The 16701-nt window shown below is 40.5% G+C and overlaps 1 protein-coding gene across 1 annotated transcript in view; it reads right to left on the reverse strand.

Annotated features, from left to right (window-relative positions):
• The window catches only part of LOC132816198 (band 4.1-like protein 4B), a 373493-nt gene extending 367101 nt beyond the window's left edge, over nt 1-6392 (reverse strand). Inside the window, exon 1 of the mRNA XM_060825694.1 lies at nt 5897-6392. Coding sequence (XP_060681677.1) covers nt 5897-6148 — 252 coding nt within the window. The 5' untranslated portion in view covers nt 6149-6392. The remainder of the gene's footprint in view (nt 1-5896) is intronic.
• Nucleotides 6393-16701: the final 10309 nt, after the last annotated feature.

Genomic DNA, 16701 nt, shown 5'->3' on the forward strand with positions numbered 1-16701 from the left:
TTTCATAAAAAGGTTTTGTGATTTACATATTAGATTAGATTACTTACAATGTGGAAACAGGCCCTTCAGCCCAACAAGTCCACACCGACGCGCAACCCACCCAAACCCATTCCACTACATTTACCTCTGCTCCTAACACTACGGGGAATTTAGCATGGTCAATACACCTGACCTGCACATTTTTGGAGTGTGGGAGGAAACCAGAGCATCCGGAGGAAACACAGGGAGAATGCGCAAAGTCCACACAGTCAGTCGCCTGAGGCGGGAATTGAACCTGGGTCTCTGGCATTGTGAGGCAGCAGTGTTAACCACTGCGCCACTGTGCTGCCCACTTCCCACTGTGCCGCTCATTATGAAGGAAGTGAAACTATCATAGACATTCTAACAGATGAAAGACTCAACAAACAAACAAACAAACAAACAATCAAGGTATTCTTCAATGTATAATTTCAGTTACATCACACTAAACTTTTGCTATAAATTCTGTCTTATAATTATGTCCTCCACAACCACCTGATGAAGGAGCGGTGCTTTGAAAGCTAGTGCTTCCAATTAAACCGGTTTGACTATAACCTGGTGTTGTGTTATTTCTAACACAAAGGCATCTTCATTGGTACATAAATAGGAAGGGTTTGGAAGGATATGGGCCGGTGCGAGCAGATGGGACTAGATTGGGTTGGAATATCTGGTCGGTATGGAGGAGTTGGACTGAAGGGTCTGTTTCCATGCTGTACATCTCTATGACTCTGACTCTACATGCATGGATTTCTTCATTTTTTTGGAACTCCATGAGTTTGGGCCTCCCACAACTGATTAGCAAGATTAGATCTCATGGAATACAGGGAAACTAGCCATTTGGATACAGAACTGGTTCAGCGGTAGAAGACAGAGTGGTGGTGGAGGGTTGTTTTTCAGACTGGAGGCCTGTGACCAGCGGATTGCCACAAGGATCAGTGCTGGGTCCTCTACTTTGTGTCATTTACATAAATGATTTGGATGCAAGCATAGGAGGTATAGTAAGTAGGTTTGCAGATGACATCAAAATTGGAGGTGTAGTGGACAGCGAGGAGGGCTACCTCAGATTACAACAGGATCTGGACCAGATGGGCCAATGGGCTGAGAAGTAGCAGATGGAGTTTAATTCAGATAAATGCGGTGTGCTGCATTTTGGGAAAGCAAATCTTAGCAGGACTTATACACTTAATGGTAAGGTCCTAGGGAGCGTTGCTGAACAGAGAGACCTTGGAGTGCAGGTTCATAGCTCCTTGAAAATGGAGTTACAGGTAGATAGGATAGTGAAAAAGGCATTTGGTATGCTTTCTTTTATTGGTCAGAGTATAGAGTATAGGAGTTGGGAGGTCATGTTGCGGCTGTACAGGACATTGGTTAGGCCACTGTTGGAATACTGCATGCAATTCTGGTCTCCTTCCTATCGGAAAGATATTGAGAGACTTGAAAGGGTTCAGAAAGGATTTACAAGGATGTCTCCAGGGTTGGAGGATTTGAGTTATAGGGAGAGGCTGAACAGGCTGGGGCTGTTTTCCCTGGAGCGGAGGCTGAGGGGTGACTTTATAGAGGTTTACAAAATTATGAGGGGCATGGATAGGGTAAATAGGCAAAGTCTTTTCCCTGGGGTAGGAGAGTCCAGAACTAGAAGGCATAGGTTTAGGGTGAGAGGGGAAAGATATAAAAGAGACCTAAAGGGCAACTTTTTCATGCAGAGGGTGGTACGTGTATGGAATGAGCTGCCAGAGGAAGTGGTGGAGGCTAATATAATTGCAACATTTAAGAGACATTTGGATGGGTGTATGAATAGGAAGGGTTTGGAGGGATATGGGCCAGGTGCTGGCAGGTGGGAGTAGATTGGGTTGGGATAACTGGTCAGCATGGACGGGTTGGACCGAAGGGTCTATATCCATGCTGTACATCTCTATATCCACTTTTGATCCAAAGTAGATTACCTCACACTTATATACACAGAAATCCATCTGTTATCACTTAATCTATCAGCATCTCTTTGTAACATTATACTCCACAGTACTTAATTTCATGACTCTCAAAAATGGAACAAATTCTCTTCTGCAGACAAGACAGAAATTCACAAGGGGGTAATGAAAAGAAAAAGAAAATACTGCCTAATCCTCTGAATAAAATAGCAGTTTATGTTTATCCCACACAAATAACAAAAAGATGTCTACCCTAATGTTCCCAAATACTTGGCATTCTGCAAATTGATGAGCACCTCAGTTGCCATGGATTTCCTGTGGTATCAGATCCTCTTTTAGCAGAATGTCAACTGCTGTGATACTCAAGTGCATTCAATTTCAAATCCAGTAGTGAGCAAGTGTCATAATGCTGCCTGGCCTGTTAGGTATATTCAGCGTTTTCTATTTATTTAATCTCTTGTTGGTGTGCTTCTAACAGTCAGTTAAACTTGTTTAAATCTTATACCATGATGCAACACTGAAAATTTCTTGTATGATTAAATAGTAATGAAAAATTCAACAGTTTGCACAGGTCAAGTTTGCACAGTAAAATATTCCAAAGAGCATTGCATTCATGTCAGTGCTCCATAAAAGAATGGGTGAGAATATATATCTGTTTGTGGGACTATTCGACTAAACTAGAAACCTGCATTGAGCATATGGAAACTAAATATGGTGCAATACTGTAACACTGATTTGACCAATAGCTGTTTGTATTGGATGCAATCTGTGAACTGATTGCCTGTGAATGGCATACATAATGTTTAACCATATGAAAAGCAGTTCTATTGGCATGCACTAGAATATTTGTGCAATCACACTTATTTCTTTTTCTGCCTTTTCTGATCTGTTTAGTTACTGTCTATATCCTCAGTGTAACTCCAACCAATTACTAATTTTCTTGAAAGTATTAAAATCATTTTTATATATAGCAGCTTATTATTATACAGTACGATCATTTAGATTGGACCCCCACCAACCAAAAATATATAAAAAAGAATCACTGCCTTAGTATACCAATTTACATGCCAAACTGGATATTATGGTTTTCCCACTGTATTATCCAAATAATTAAGAAACAGCGAATAATTGTAGGTCCAACACACGTATTTGTGGGACACCAATAGTCAGTTTTTTCCCCAAATTTGAGTATATAACCATTATCCCTGCTTTCTATCTACTTACCTCAATCAAATGAATAAGCTGCCTTCAATTTACCAGTTTTAATTTAATGAGCAATCTCTCATGTGGAACCTGACTGAATGCCTTCTGACGTGCATGTAAAATGCATCCACAGACATTCCTTTATGCATTTTACAAACAATGATTCCTTCCTCAAAAAGAAATCTAATGAGGTTAATTAAATGTGCCCTCCCTTTACACTGTTGGCTGTCTCATATCAGTTCAGTTTCCTCCAAGTCACTCTGCCCTCAATTATAGTGTTCAATAATTTCCCTACAGTAGATGAGAGGCTATAATTTCTTGGGTTTCTCTCTCTCTCTCATACACCTTTTTAAAGAAATGGAATTGCGTTTTCCCCTACACTTTGGAAGATTCTGGTAAAGAACATGCAATTTTAATCACTCATTTCCTTCAAATGCTGGTGTGGAAACCATGAGATTCTCAGGATCTTTTGGTCTTTAATGTCTTATATTTGCTAATACCATTTTTTTGTCTCAAATGCATTACATCCCTTTTGTTTCACAATTTATTTCTCAGGACAGTCAGATTATTTTCTCTCTGTGAAGACTAGCACAAGACAATTGTTCATCCCTTCTTTTAATTTGCAATTCCTTTGCTGTGCTTTATCTCTGTCAGATCACTAGTATTTGTAATTTTGTGCTCTTCCCATGGCTACTTCTCACTGCTTTTTCTTGATCTTAGCTAGAAGCAGAGCTCTTGCTCTTTAGGAATATACAATGGTCCACATGGAGTTAAATATTTTGTTCGACACCTTCCACCATTCGCTTGTTTTACCAAAACAGTCTTGACTCATTTGCAATCATCAGTCTGTCTCATTTGTTAAAGTTAACGGCATGAAAGCCTGGAAACTTAGTAACCTTATCAGATTTGGCCAAGAGAAACTAATCAGTGAAGTATATCACATTATGATGGCTGGGAGATCAATGCATTTACTGTTAAATTCTTAAATAAATTAAACTAGCCCATTACTAGACCTAGTTATCCTTGTCTTAACTTGTTTTCACTTAATTGTGATCAGATTGGGTCTTTCTCATTCAGCAGCTCAAGTGCACAAATTTCTAACAAATCCTAGGGGTTAACTCTAGTCAAACGTTCTCAACTTACTATGGAGAGAACTTTTTATTTTGTATAAATAATTGGTCTTGGTTTGATAATTTGTTATTTCAAATGTTGAAAATTGTTAGCAAGTTTGCCAGAGACAATAATTATGACCAGTGATCAATTCATCCCTCCTCCTGGACACTAGATTCAAAATCGACCAAACAGTGAAATTGTCTGAAATTATCAAGACAAGTGGAACCCGCATGAAATCAGATAGCCTCCCGCTCACATTCAGCAACTGCATTCTCTACCTAGATATCAGCGACGCGACCAGTAACTAAAGAGTTAAAATATAAGGGTGTTTCCACAGAAGATTGGTTTGAGAAATATAAACAAAGACAATAAACCTACTTCTTACCCCACCCACGTTTAGTTCAATGAACACAGGCTTATTTTAGGGATCGAGCCTCAGACACACTTTGCGACTGAAAAAATCATTGCGAATCAATGTCCTATGTGGTCAAAGTAATTCTGGAGACGTTTAATTTTCATCGGCACAATTTTTCACGTCACCGATTCCAGAAGAGCCAGAAACAAATCACTTCGAAAAATCAAAGCAGGAAAACAACAGACAAAAGCGGCACAATAAACGTCGAAGTAATGCGACATGTTGGTGCCGCGTTCGCTCGTCGTAGATTTATAACAGCAATAGCCTGATCAAATGTGAAATTGATAACTCATCATCGCAGCTCACTGAAACTAATTGACAGGCAGTTTCGGTCAAGCCTCTTTTATGTCCATCACAGTCAACTTCCGTGTGCGGTTCTGTTGTATCTTATTTACACAATGAAGACTCTACTAACATCACTTTACAGCCATCCCTGAACTTTAAACCTAAAATTGATCACTGGTTCGAGACTTTAAAAAAAAATTCCACCCTATGTACACTTATTATCCGCTTACACTTTATGGCTGTGAAGGCGAAGATCGGTAATTCAGACGCTGTACATAAAATGTGAATGAGAAATACATCCTACTTATGATTAAATGTATTCACTTAAGCGGCATTCTTAGCTTACAAACCGCATGACAGTCTCTCCTTTACTGTTTATTTTCGCTTGCTGTCCAGTTTTATACTATTCGATGCATGTGCAGATTTATTTACGTTTTTACCCACAGGCTATCGACACGCACAAATATTTTCCTAGTATATTTACGTTTCCATGAAACTGATTTTATAAAGTGGGCAAAGAGAAAGGGAAGCGTGACCGTAGTTAGATCTAACGATCAAACAACGCAGCATGAATAGATAAACATGATTCAAAGCAAGAGATAGTCGTGCTTGTCCTCTGTCTTCCTGCTTGAACTATCTCCACCCATCAGTTCACCGAGAAACTGCTCGCTCCCCGAAGTGTTCAGCTACGTTTCTCAAATATGATGTTCGCAGAATACAAGCCCAATCGCACAAGTGGTGTAAACAATCAAGATCAAAGACACACAAAAGAAACCAACTCTAAACAATACAGATAGATCGATCTCAGCTCACTCTCGGCCCAGACAGATGGATGTCCAGTTTCAAACTGCACACACTTCTAGGCGGGTACGAGTTTAACTAGGCACATTTCTAACTGGGTACAGGTGGATCAGTAGGCATTCTGCAAACTCACCGGCAGTTCCACACTGACGTCTGTACCATCCAAAAGCTGCACTTTGCAGGTCAGGATCGACTTGCTGTTGCCTGCTGCAGGGATGTGTACCATGGTGCCACTGGGAACAGGTGTGGAAGACCGAACCCCAGCGCCGGCAACAGTGCCCAGGTCCCGAACTGCGGCGCTCCCGCCTCCTCTTCCACCATCCCGCTCATCCATGTAGCGACGGACCGAGCGGCGCCCAAACGTCCTCCGCAGAAACCTCATCATCTTCGCCGGGGTTGGTGTTCCTCAGTCTGTCTCACCCACCCCGGCTGCTGGAACGACCGGACAGACCGACACTTGCAGCTACAGCTCCTGCTACGCCACGGGAGGCAGTGCACTGAGAGCGCGCGACCCCGGGCTGTCGGTATGAACCTATCCCCGAAAGCCCGGGCGGGCAGCGCGCGGAACCAGGTGAGTGTGGAACCCGTACCGCGCGGCACTACGCATGCGCACACTGCTCTAACACAACCCGTCCTGTACTGGGCAGGCGCGCGATTCACCTCCCCCATAAATAAGGAACATCCAGTCCTCTCCGGGCATGCGCCGCCTGGACAGGCCGCCGCGGCAAACACGGAATTGAGCATGTGCAGGAGGGCACCTGTCTCCTACTCTCACCTGGTGGAGAAGGCTCAGTGATAGGAAGTGGCTCCGCTCAGGTAGAACCTGAGCAAGTTGCTCAAGGGGAAGTAGGGGATAGGCTAACTGGCTACATCCAGCCTCTGATAATACAGTGATAGTGTATTAGAGACTCGGCTTCAAATCCTAGCACCTTCATATCTGTGTAGTAATGTTCAAGATTTTCACTATTGAAAATATCTGTTGGTAAGAGGTTGACTGTGAAATGTTCAACCTCCTCAAAGTTACTTTGTTCGCTGACCTTGCAAAAACGTTCTTGACAGAGTCTTTATACAAAGACTTTTGTTGAGAATATATTTGCACCAATCGATGCTTAGTACAAATGAGTACTTGGATAAAGTTGTACTTTTCGGACACCTGGTGTATTGTGATCTTTAATAGTACGACCGAAAGAAGCTATTTATCAATGTTTTCGGTTAAGTAACTCCGTGATGAAATAATTAAATAAATTCGCAGCAGTGTTGACCCAATTTCCATGCGGTGCTGAATTAACCTGTTTGTGTTTTCTTGTTCTCCATTTAATATAGGAGAAAGTGGGGACTACAGATGCTGGTGATCAGAGTCGAGAGTGTGGTGCTGGAAAAGCACAGCAGATCTGACCTGCTGTCCTTTTCCGGCAGTATACTCTCGATTTCATTTAATATGTATCATTTTTAACATTTTTAGTTTTATGGGTTCTCACATGTGCGACAGACGTGCGTTCTGTTCACTGTGCACCTGGACTGTTTATATCAGCAATGAAAATAGCAACAAATACAGACTAATTAGCTGGTTGAGCCTGTTCCACCATTCAATGGTATTATCTGTGACCTAACACAAGATACCTGGCTCATAAAATTGTGAAACTATACAACCGAGAAGCAAGTGATTTAGCCCTCCATAATAAAAACATAAACTGCAGATGTCGATGTGAAATAAAAATAAAGCTTCAGGAAAAGAGTCACATTAGATTCAAAACATCAGCTTTGACTCTCTTTCTCCACAGACGCTGCTCGACCTGCTGAATTTCTCCAATACTTTCTATTTTTTATTTAACCCATTGCGCCAGTGCTGACGAAACAATCTAGCCAAATTTCACTTTACAGCTCTTAGTCCATCCTGCTTTCTAAATTTGATCTTTCAGACTGTAATTTCCAGATCCCCATGACATCAAGCTCTTATCTCTCCAACACTTCTATCAATTACATTAAATGCATGACCCTGGTCATTAACCATTTGCTGAAGGAAATAGGTTATTTTGATAATTTTTGTGCGCCTTTGATTTTCTATATCTCAATTAAACCTCTCTTCAAATTCCAATCTTTCCTGATAATATTATAAGTCGGTCCATCATCTACAAGACACATGTCAGGATTGTAATGAAATTGTCCCTAATTCCCCACTTCATGCACGCAGCTCCAACACTCAAGAAATCTGATACCATCCAGGACAAAGCAGACTTACAATTTACACAACCAACATCACTGTATTCCTTCAACAATTCTCTCATAAAAATATCCATCGGGTGTTATTGGCATTAAGAGATTGGAATTTAAAGGATAAAGTGCTAATTATCTGAAATCTACATTTGTGGTTTGTCTATCCACCTTACCACAGGTTTAAAATCCTACTAAAGTTTACAGGACCCAAGGATGATGAGGGTGCTAAGCTTTAATAGAAGAGAGATCAGTGATATGTATATATAGAAAATTAGAAGGAGAACAAGACAATAGCCTACAATGAGTTTCCCATATAAGATAATTTAATAAAGTTGTAACAATGGATGTGAAAATATAGGAGAAGGAAAAAAATCATTTTGTACTCCATTGACATGGCAACTAGATTAAGTGGTTGACAGTGATATATAGTACTGACGAAAGCATAATGGTGGACAAGATAACAGAGAAATGGATGCGATATGATTAGAGTACAAGGGTGAAATCTAAGAAGTCCTTTGGGAATAAATGATTACTTTCCCTGTCTTGGGAAGGGATTATAATTAATTCCACTATTCCTCAGAGCACTTGAATGCCATTCAAGGAAAAGGAATTCATTAATATTCAAGTTTCAGAGAAAATTAGAATCAGAAAGACTACTAGAAAGGAATACAAAAAATATTGTGGTGTTGGAAATCTGAAATGAAAACAAAAAGTGCTGGAGAAATTCCCTCAGCAGGTCTGGCAGCATCAGTAGAGAATGAAATAGTTTGAGTCCAGTATAACTCATTCTCCAGAAGTGAAACAGGCTGTAAAAGTATGGTTGTAATGCTGTTGACAGCAGGCTGGGTGAGTGGACTGGATGGTGAGGATGCCAAGATTAAAAGACAAAGACAGTGCTAATGGTGGTAACGGAGATATTGAGATATAAAATGGGTGCACATGAAGATGTAAGAAGTAGGAAATGGATCTGCCATGTTGAAAGCACAGTCAGCAAGGCCTAAATCTGTAGGATTCCAGGGATGATGTGTCTTACCATACCTGCTTTTAGTGTGCTGAAGGAACATTATTTATTATTGTTTTTATTATTTGGAAACTTGAGATCAAAACTAGATACCTTTATGTTTGATTCATATTTCTATACTATGTTAAGAGGTAAAGACATGGTTTTAGTTTCAGTTTAGAATTGTTCTATGAGTAGTGCTAAATGTTTGAAAATTGTTTGATACATGCATTTTTAATAAGGATTTACAGATCTTGGAAAAATAGTTCAGTTCATTACAGAGAAAGGGTAGAATAGTTAAAAAAAAAAAGTGGTGTTGTCTAGAATAACAACAGTCCAGTATCAAGGAAAAACAACCATCCAGAATGTCAAGCAATGTTTTGGTTAACGTGAAAATATGCTGTTGGTTTAGCAGTCTCCAAACAGACCAGGAAGGGGAAAAGGTCCTGAATGGCTTAAAAGAAAATTCCAGGAACAGAGAACCTATATGTTTAGTCTGACAGTGCTGATTTAGCACTCAATAAAAACAAAGCTCCAGAAACCTTTTGCGGCCATGAAAACTGAACAAAGTTCTTTAAGTGGAGACATGGTGACCATTCACAAAATTTTGAGTATCTGTAAAGTTAGTGTTGAGTGTAAACGTGTTGAATATTTATTTCTGATATTCATAATAAGACTGCTTCAAATAGTTATTGTATAATGTAAAATCGTTCATGCTTTTTCACTTTGTGCACAATAATCTTTGATGTTCTTTGGTTAAATGTACTCTGACAGTCTGTATAAATATTTCAATGACTAACCATCATAGTAAACAATGGAATTACAGTGTTATAATCACTGAATTCCCCACTAGCAACATCTTTGGCATTACAATTGTCCACAAACTCAATTGGACTCATCAAATAAACATAATGGCTAAAAGAGCAGATCAGAGTCTAGGAATACAGTTACAATTAATTTATCTCCTGACTCCCTAAAGTGTGTCAACCACCTACAAGGAGCAAGTTGGTTGTGTGATGGAATGTTCCCCACTTGCCTGGATGAGTGCAGCTCCAACAACACTCAAGAAGCTTGACATCATTCATGACAAAGCACCATGCTTGACTGGCATCATATCCACATGCATTCATTCCCTCTACCACTGACACTTTGTATGTTCTATGAGCAAGATGCACTGCAGATGTTCACTAAAGATTCTTAGATAATATCTTCTAAACCCATGACCACTTCCATTTGGAAGGACTAGGCCAGGAGATTCATGGGAACACCAGCACCTTCAAGTTCCCCTCCAAACCACTCACCATCCTGACTTGGACATAGATGTGCGGGTCAGGTGAATTGGCCATGCTAAATTGCCCGTAGTGTTAGGTAAGGGGTATGGGTGGGTTGCGCTTCGGCGGGTCGGTGTGGACTTGTTGGGCCGAAGGGCCTGTTTCCACACTGTAAGTAATCTATCTATACATCACTATTCCTTCAGTGTAGCTGTCTTGAAATCCTGGAATTCCTTCCCTAATAGTTGTGGGTCTACTTACAGCACATGGACTGCAGTGATTTAAGAAGGTGCTCCTTACTGCTTGCCTCCAATTCTGTGGATCTCATCACCATGATGAGATTTAAGAAGGCAGCTTACCACCATTTTCCCAAGGGCAACTAGGGACGGGCTATAATTCCTGACCAGCAGTGACGCCCATGTCCCTCGAATGACTAAAAAACAATTCTGGTTTCTCATTGCAATCTGACTTACCCAGTATTACCATCAGCTGGAATCACAACAGTGGACACATTTAATAAAACTGGTTTATGTTCATTCTGAGTGTAGCTCGCATTTTATTACATGGTGATGAGATCCACAGAATTGGAGGCAAGCAGTAAGGAGCACCTGAAGAAAAGTCCAGAGACATCATAGTACCAGGAGCGAAGAGCAAGGCTGTCCTAGAAATCCAACCCTAAAATTTGGAAAAAGTCCCGAAGAGAAGTACAATAGCGACAGGAAGTAACGTGCTTCATGTGCCATTGGAGAGGAAAGTATCATGCAAAAGCTGGAAAACTGCAAGACAATGCCCACAGCAGGGAATATGACAAAATTCCAGGGTAAGCACCTGTGTACTTTGAGTAAAATAGTGCCATAGATCAGTGACTTGCAGACGCTGAAGAATCAGGCATTCCAAAAATTCACCAGCAGCAAGCATGTAAGAAATGATGTGGCTCATACCAGTAAGGAACCCCATTGTTGGAAACTCAACCCAGCCAGTTTTATGGACAGTTGCAAGTGTCACATCAGAGAAACTATTTCATAACTGTAACAGCAGCTCAGAAAATTAAGCAGGGATCATAGCAATTTCTCTGTGTTCCAACAGGAAAGGACATGGAGGGACAAGGTTAATTCTTCCCACATGGGTACGGCAGATATGTTGAAAGATTTCAGCTCCCCTAATGATACAGATTCACAAGCCAGATTCTGTTATACAATCGTCATGATTAATAGCAAGGAAGCTCACTTTATACTGGATACAGGAGTAGATATATCAATTTTTTTCTGTTGCTACACCATGCTAAATGCTAAAGATTCTCAGACTGTCTTCCACTCAACTTTGGGGCATAAAAGGCATTACATTTGGATTAAAAGAGCAGTTGAATGCTACATTACCACAATACCAGAGATTACAGAAACCCTGTAAGTTATTTGTACTCATTACAATAAACAGAATTGTGTGTGTAGACTTGAATATTCTTTGTCTAGTAGAGACTGGAAACACTGAAGTTGATTTGGTGTGCCAGGAATCAAGCCCTCAGACAACAAAATAGTAATTCAGACTCTTCTTTTCTTTGAAAAGAGAAGCTGCATATGCCAAGAAAAAAAATGCCAAATGTGAAGCTGACAAGCTACAACAGTGCATTCTAAACATTGGTTTTCTCTTTCAGGATAAAGGGACAGAGAAGAAACCCACCACTCATGCCCACAGCAGGGAATATGACAAAATTCCAGCATAAGCACCTGTGTACTTTGAGTAAAATAGTGCCATAGATCAGTGACTTGCAGGCGCTGAAGAATCAGGCATTCCAAAAATTCACCAGCAGCAAGCATGTAAGAAATGATGTGGCTCATACCAGTAAGGAACCCCATTGTTGGAAACTCAACACAGCCAGTTTTATAGACAGTTGCAAGTGTCATATCAGGGAAACTATTTCACAACTGTAACAGCAGCTCAGAAAATTAAGCAGGGATCATAGCAATTTTTCAGTGTTCCAACAGGAAAGAACATGGAGGGACAAGATTAATTCTTGTTTCGACAAGGCCCTTAGATTTCCAGTATTCCTGGATTCAGGTGAAACTGTTCATGAAATCTCCTGTCTCTTTTGAGGAAAGTCATGCCTTTGTTGAAAAATGAACAAGAGAAGTAAATGTGTCTACTTACTTTACAAAACCTGCCAAGGAAATGGCACAACAGTAACAGCAACTGCCGCCATGAATAAATGAAAAAGCTTCTTCATGCATAAAAGGCTGGATTGTTACAAGGAAACAACAAAACACAGAAATAACAACAAGAATAAGCCATTCCAGCCATTGAGCCCAATCTGTCATTCAACATGATCATGGATAATCTAATTCAACAATCTACTCCTGCTCTCTCCCCTCCTCTGCCTTAAATGGGTAATTCCTTATTCCGAGATTATGTCTCCTGGTCCTAGATTCTCCCTCAAGGAGAAACAATTTCTCCACATTATCCTGTCAGCCCCCAAAAAATCTTCTATGTTTCAACAAGGTCACCTTTCATTGTTCTAAACTCCAATGAGTACAAGCCCAATTTACTCCATCTCCTCATAAGAAAATCTATACAAAAAACTACCTCTAATATAATTTATTAAGTAGCCCAAATGTAGGAACTTATCAAACATTTTTTCTAAGTCCAAATACATTATATCTATACTTCTACTTTATCTATTCTATTTGTTACCTCCTCAAAGAACTCTAATAAATTTGTAAAGAATAATTTTGCCTTCTTTAAACCATACTGACTCCGCTAGATTTTATAAAGCATGTCTAAATGGTCTGCTATCACGTACGTTATAAGGATCTCAAACATTTTCCCAATGTCACACGTAAAGCTAAGTGGCCTAAAGTTTCCTGTTCTTTCCCATTTTAGATCAGTATGTTACATTGCCAGTTTTTCAATCTTCTCAAATTTTTTCAGAATCTAAGGATTCATGGCAGATCATGACAAGTGCGTTTGAGTAGTTATTTCCTTTTTATATCCTTGAATCTACCATACATCAAGTCCTGGGAATTTATTGGCCTTTAGCCCCATGGGTTTCTATGGTACATTTTCTCTAATGAAAGTTATTGTTTTCTTTTCCCACATTTTGCCCCTGTTATAGAATCACACAGCACAGAAACAGAACTTTCAGTCTAACCAGTCCATGCCAAACATATTCCAATTGAAACTAGCCCTACCTGCCTGCTCCTGGCCCATATCCCTACAAACCTTTCCTGTCCTTGTACTTATCTAAATGTCTTTTAAACATTGCAACTGTACTTGCATCCATCACTTTGTCAAGACGTTCATTCATTCCACATATGAACTACCCTCTGTATAAAAAATTTGCCCCTCATGTCTTCTTTAAATCTTTTTCCTCTCACCATAGTCTTTAAATCACCCATTATAGGGAAAAGATACCTACCATTAACCTTATCTATGCCGTTTATGTTTTTATAAACCCCATAAGGTCACCTTTCAACCTTCTATGTTCCAGTGGAAAAAGTTCTAGCCTATCTAGCCTTTCTATCTAGCCTCAAGCTTACCAAACCCGGCAGCATCCTGGTAAATCTCTTCTGAACCCTCTCTAGCTTAATAATATCCTTCCCATAACAGGGCAACCACCTCGGGACACAGTGCTCCAGAAGAGGCCTTACCAAAGTCCTGTACAACCCCAACATGACTTCCAATTCTGATACTCAAAGGATTGAGCAATGAAGGCCAGTATGCTAAATGTCTTCTTAACCACTCTGTCAAACTTCAAAGAATTATTTACTTGAAATCCTAGGTCCTTCTGTTTTACCACACTACCCAGGGCCCTACCATTAATTATATGAGTCCTGCCCCTGTTGGTTGTAGTAAATGCATTTATCCAAATTGAAATCCATCTGCCATTTTTCAGCCCATTGACCTATTCTTAGTTCTTAGTATTTTTGAAATGATATTAATGACCTCTAAAATGAAGACTGAAGAAAATATTTATTCAAATCCTCTGCCATTGCTTGGGTCCCTAGTATTATTTCCCCAGCCTCATTCTCTAAGAGGCAAATGATCACTTTAACCTCTCTTTCTTCCTTTTTCTTCATTCTTAACTAACTTATTATTGTCTATTTTATATCACTAGCTAGTTTACCCTCATGGTATATTTTATTGCTCTTTAATTTTCTAGAATCTTTGTTGGAATTTTAAACTTTCCAAATCACCAATGTACTACTAATCTTTGCCGCAATGTATCTTTTCACTATCAATTTGATACTATCTTTAACATCCTTAGTTAACCATGGTCAGTTTATCCCTTTACTAGAACCCTTCTTAGAGCATATGACCATAAAATACAGGAACAGAATTAGGCAATTTGGCCCATCTGGTCTACTTTGCCATTTAATCATGAGTGATATGTTTCTCAATTCCATTCTCCTGCATTCTCCCTGTAACCTTTGATCCCCTTACCAGTCAAGAACCTATCTATCTCTGTCTTAAATACACTCAATGACTTGGCCTCCACAGCCCTCTGCAGCAATAAATTCCACAGATTAACTACTCTCTACTTGAATAAATTCCTCCTCATCCTAGTGCTAAGGGGTCATCCCTTCACTGATTTTGTACCCTTGGGTCCCAGTCTCTCCTAATAGTGGAAACATCGTCTCCATGTCCACTCTATCCAGGTTTATCAGTATTCAATAAGTTTCAATCAGATCCCCACTCATCTGATCAAACTCCATCAAATACAGATCCAGAATCCTCAACCACTCCTCATATGACAAGCGCTTCATCCCTGAGATCACTCTTGTCAACCTCCACTGTACTCCTTCCAATGCCAGCAGTTACTTCCTTAGATATGGGGCCAAAAACTGCTTGGAATATTCCAAATGAGGAATTCCAGAGCCTTATACAACATCAGATTAGATTACTTAGATTAGATTACTTACAGTGTGGAAACAGGCCCTTCGGCCCAACAAGTCCACACCGACCCGCCGAAGCGCAACCCACCCATACCCCTACATATACCCCTTACCTAACACTACGGGCAATTTAGCACGGCCAATTCACCTGACCTGCACATCTTTGGACTGTGGGAGGAAACCAGAGCACCCGGAGGAAACCCACGCAGACACGGGGAGAACGTGCAAACTCCACACAGTCAGTCGCCTGAGGCGGGAATTGAACCCGGGTCCCTGGCGCTGTGAGGCAGCAGTGCTAACCACTGTGCCCATCAGCAGTACATCTCTGCTTATCCTAGCCCTATTGAATTGAATGCTAACATTGCATTTGCCTTCCTAACTGCCAACTGAACCTGCATATTAATCTTAAGAGAATCTGGAACTAGGACACCTAAGACCCTTTGTGCTTCAGATTTCCAAAGCTTTTCCACATTTAGGAAATAGCCTAGGCCTCTATTATTCCAATCAGGTGCATAACCTCACATTTTCCCATATTATATTCTGTCTACCACTTCTTTGCCCACTCTCCTAGACTATCCGAATGCTTCTGCAGCCTCCTTGCTACCTCAACACTACCTGCCCCTCCACCTATCTTTGTGTCATCTGCACATTGGCAACAGTTCCCTCAGTTCCTTCATCCACGTCACTAAATTATAATGTGAATAGCTGTGGTCCAACACAGACCCTGGCAGAATTCCACTAGTCATTTGTTGCCAACCTGAAAACAATCCTATCTCCCTACCCTCTGACTTCTGCCAGTCAGCCAATCCTCTATCTATGTGAGTACCTTGCCCTTAACTCCATGGGCTCTTTTTTAGCAGTGTCCTGTGCAGCACCTTGTCAGAGCATTAACCATTTTCCAGGCCTCTGGGACCTTCCCTGACAGTAGTGACTCCTTAAAGATCACCACCAATGCCTCTACAATGTCCTCAATGATCTCCTTCAGAACTCTGGGATGTAGTCGATTTGGTCCAGATGATTTAGCCATCTCTATAAATTTCAGCTTTCCCAGCACCTTCTCCTTATGATGACCACTACATTCACCTCTGCCCCCTGATTCTCATGAAGTTCTGGTATGCTGCTTTGCGTTCCATTGTGAAAACTGATGCAAAGTACTTATTCAGGTCCTCCACCTTTTCTTTGTTCCCTATTACCACTTCTCCATACTCATTTTCCAGTGGTCTATTGTCCACCCTTGTCTCTCTCTTCCGTTTTAGATATCTAAAAGAAAATTTGGAATCTTCTTTTATAGTACAAGCTGGCTTACTCTCATATTTCTTCTTCTTTTTTTGTTATCCTCTGTTGTGTTTTTAAGGCTTCTAATCCTCTGACTTCTCATTAACGTTCACCATATTGTATGCTTTTCCTTATGCTTTTATGCTGTCCCTGACTTCCTTTGTCAGCTATGACTGCCTCATGTTCCTCTTTGTGTGCTTCTTCTTCCTTAGAATGAATTTGTGGTGTGCCTCCTGAATTACCCCCAAAAACCCCTGCCATTCTGTTCCACCATCTTCCCTACTAGGCTCTC

The sequence above is a fragment of the Hemiscyllium ocellatum genome, chromosome 5 (genome assembly GCF_020745735.1).
Source record: "Hemiscyllium ocellatum isolate sHemOce1 chromosome 5, sHemOce1.pat.X.cur, whole genome shotgun sequence".
Classification (NCBI taxonomy): Eukaryota; Metazoa; Chordata; class Chondrichthyes; order Orectolobiformes; family Hemiscylliidae; genus Hemiscyllium; species Hemiscyllium ocellatum.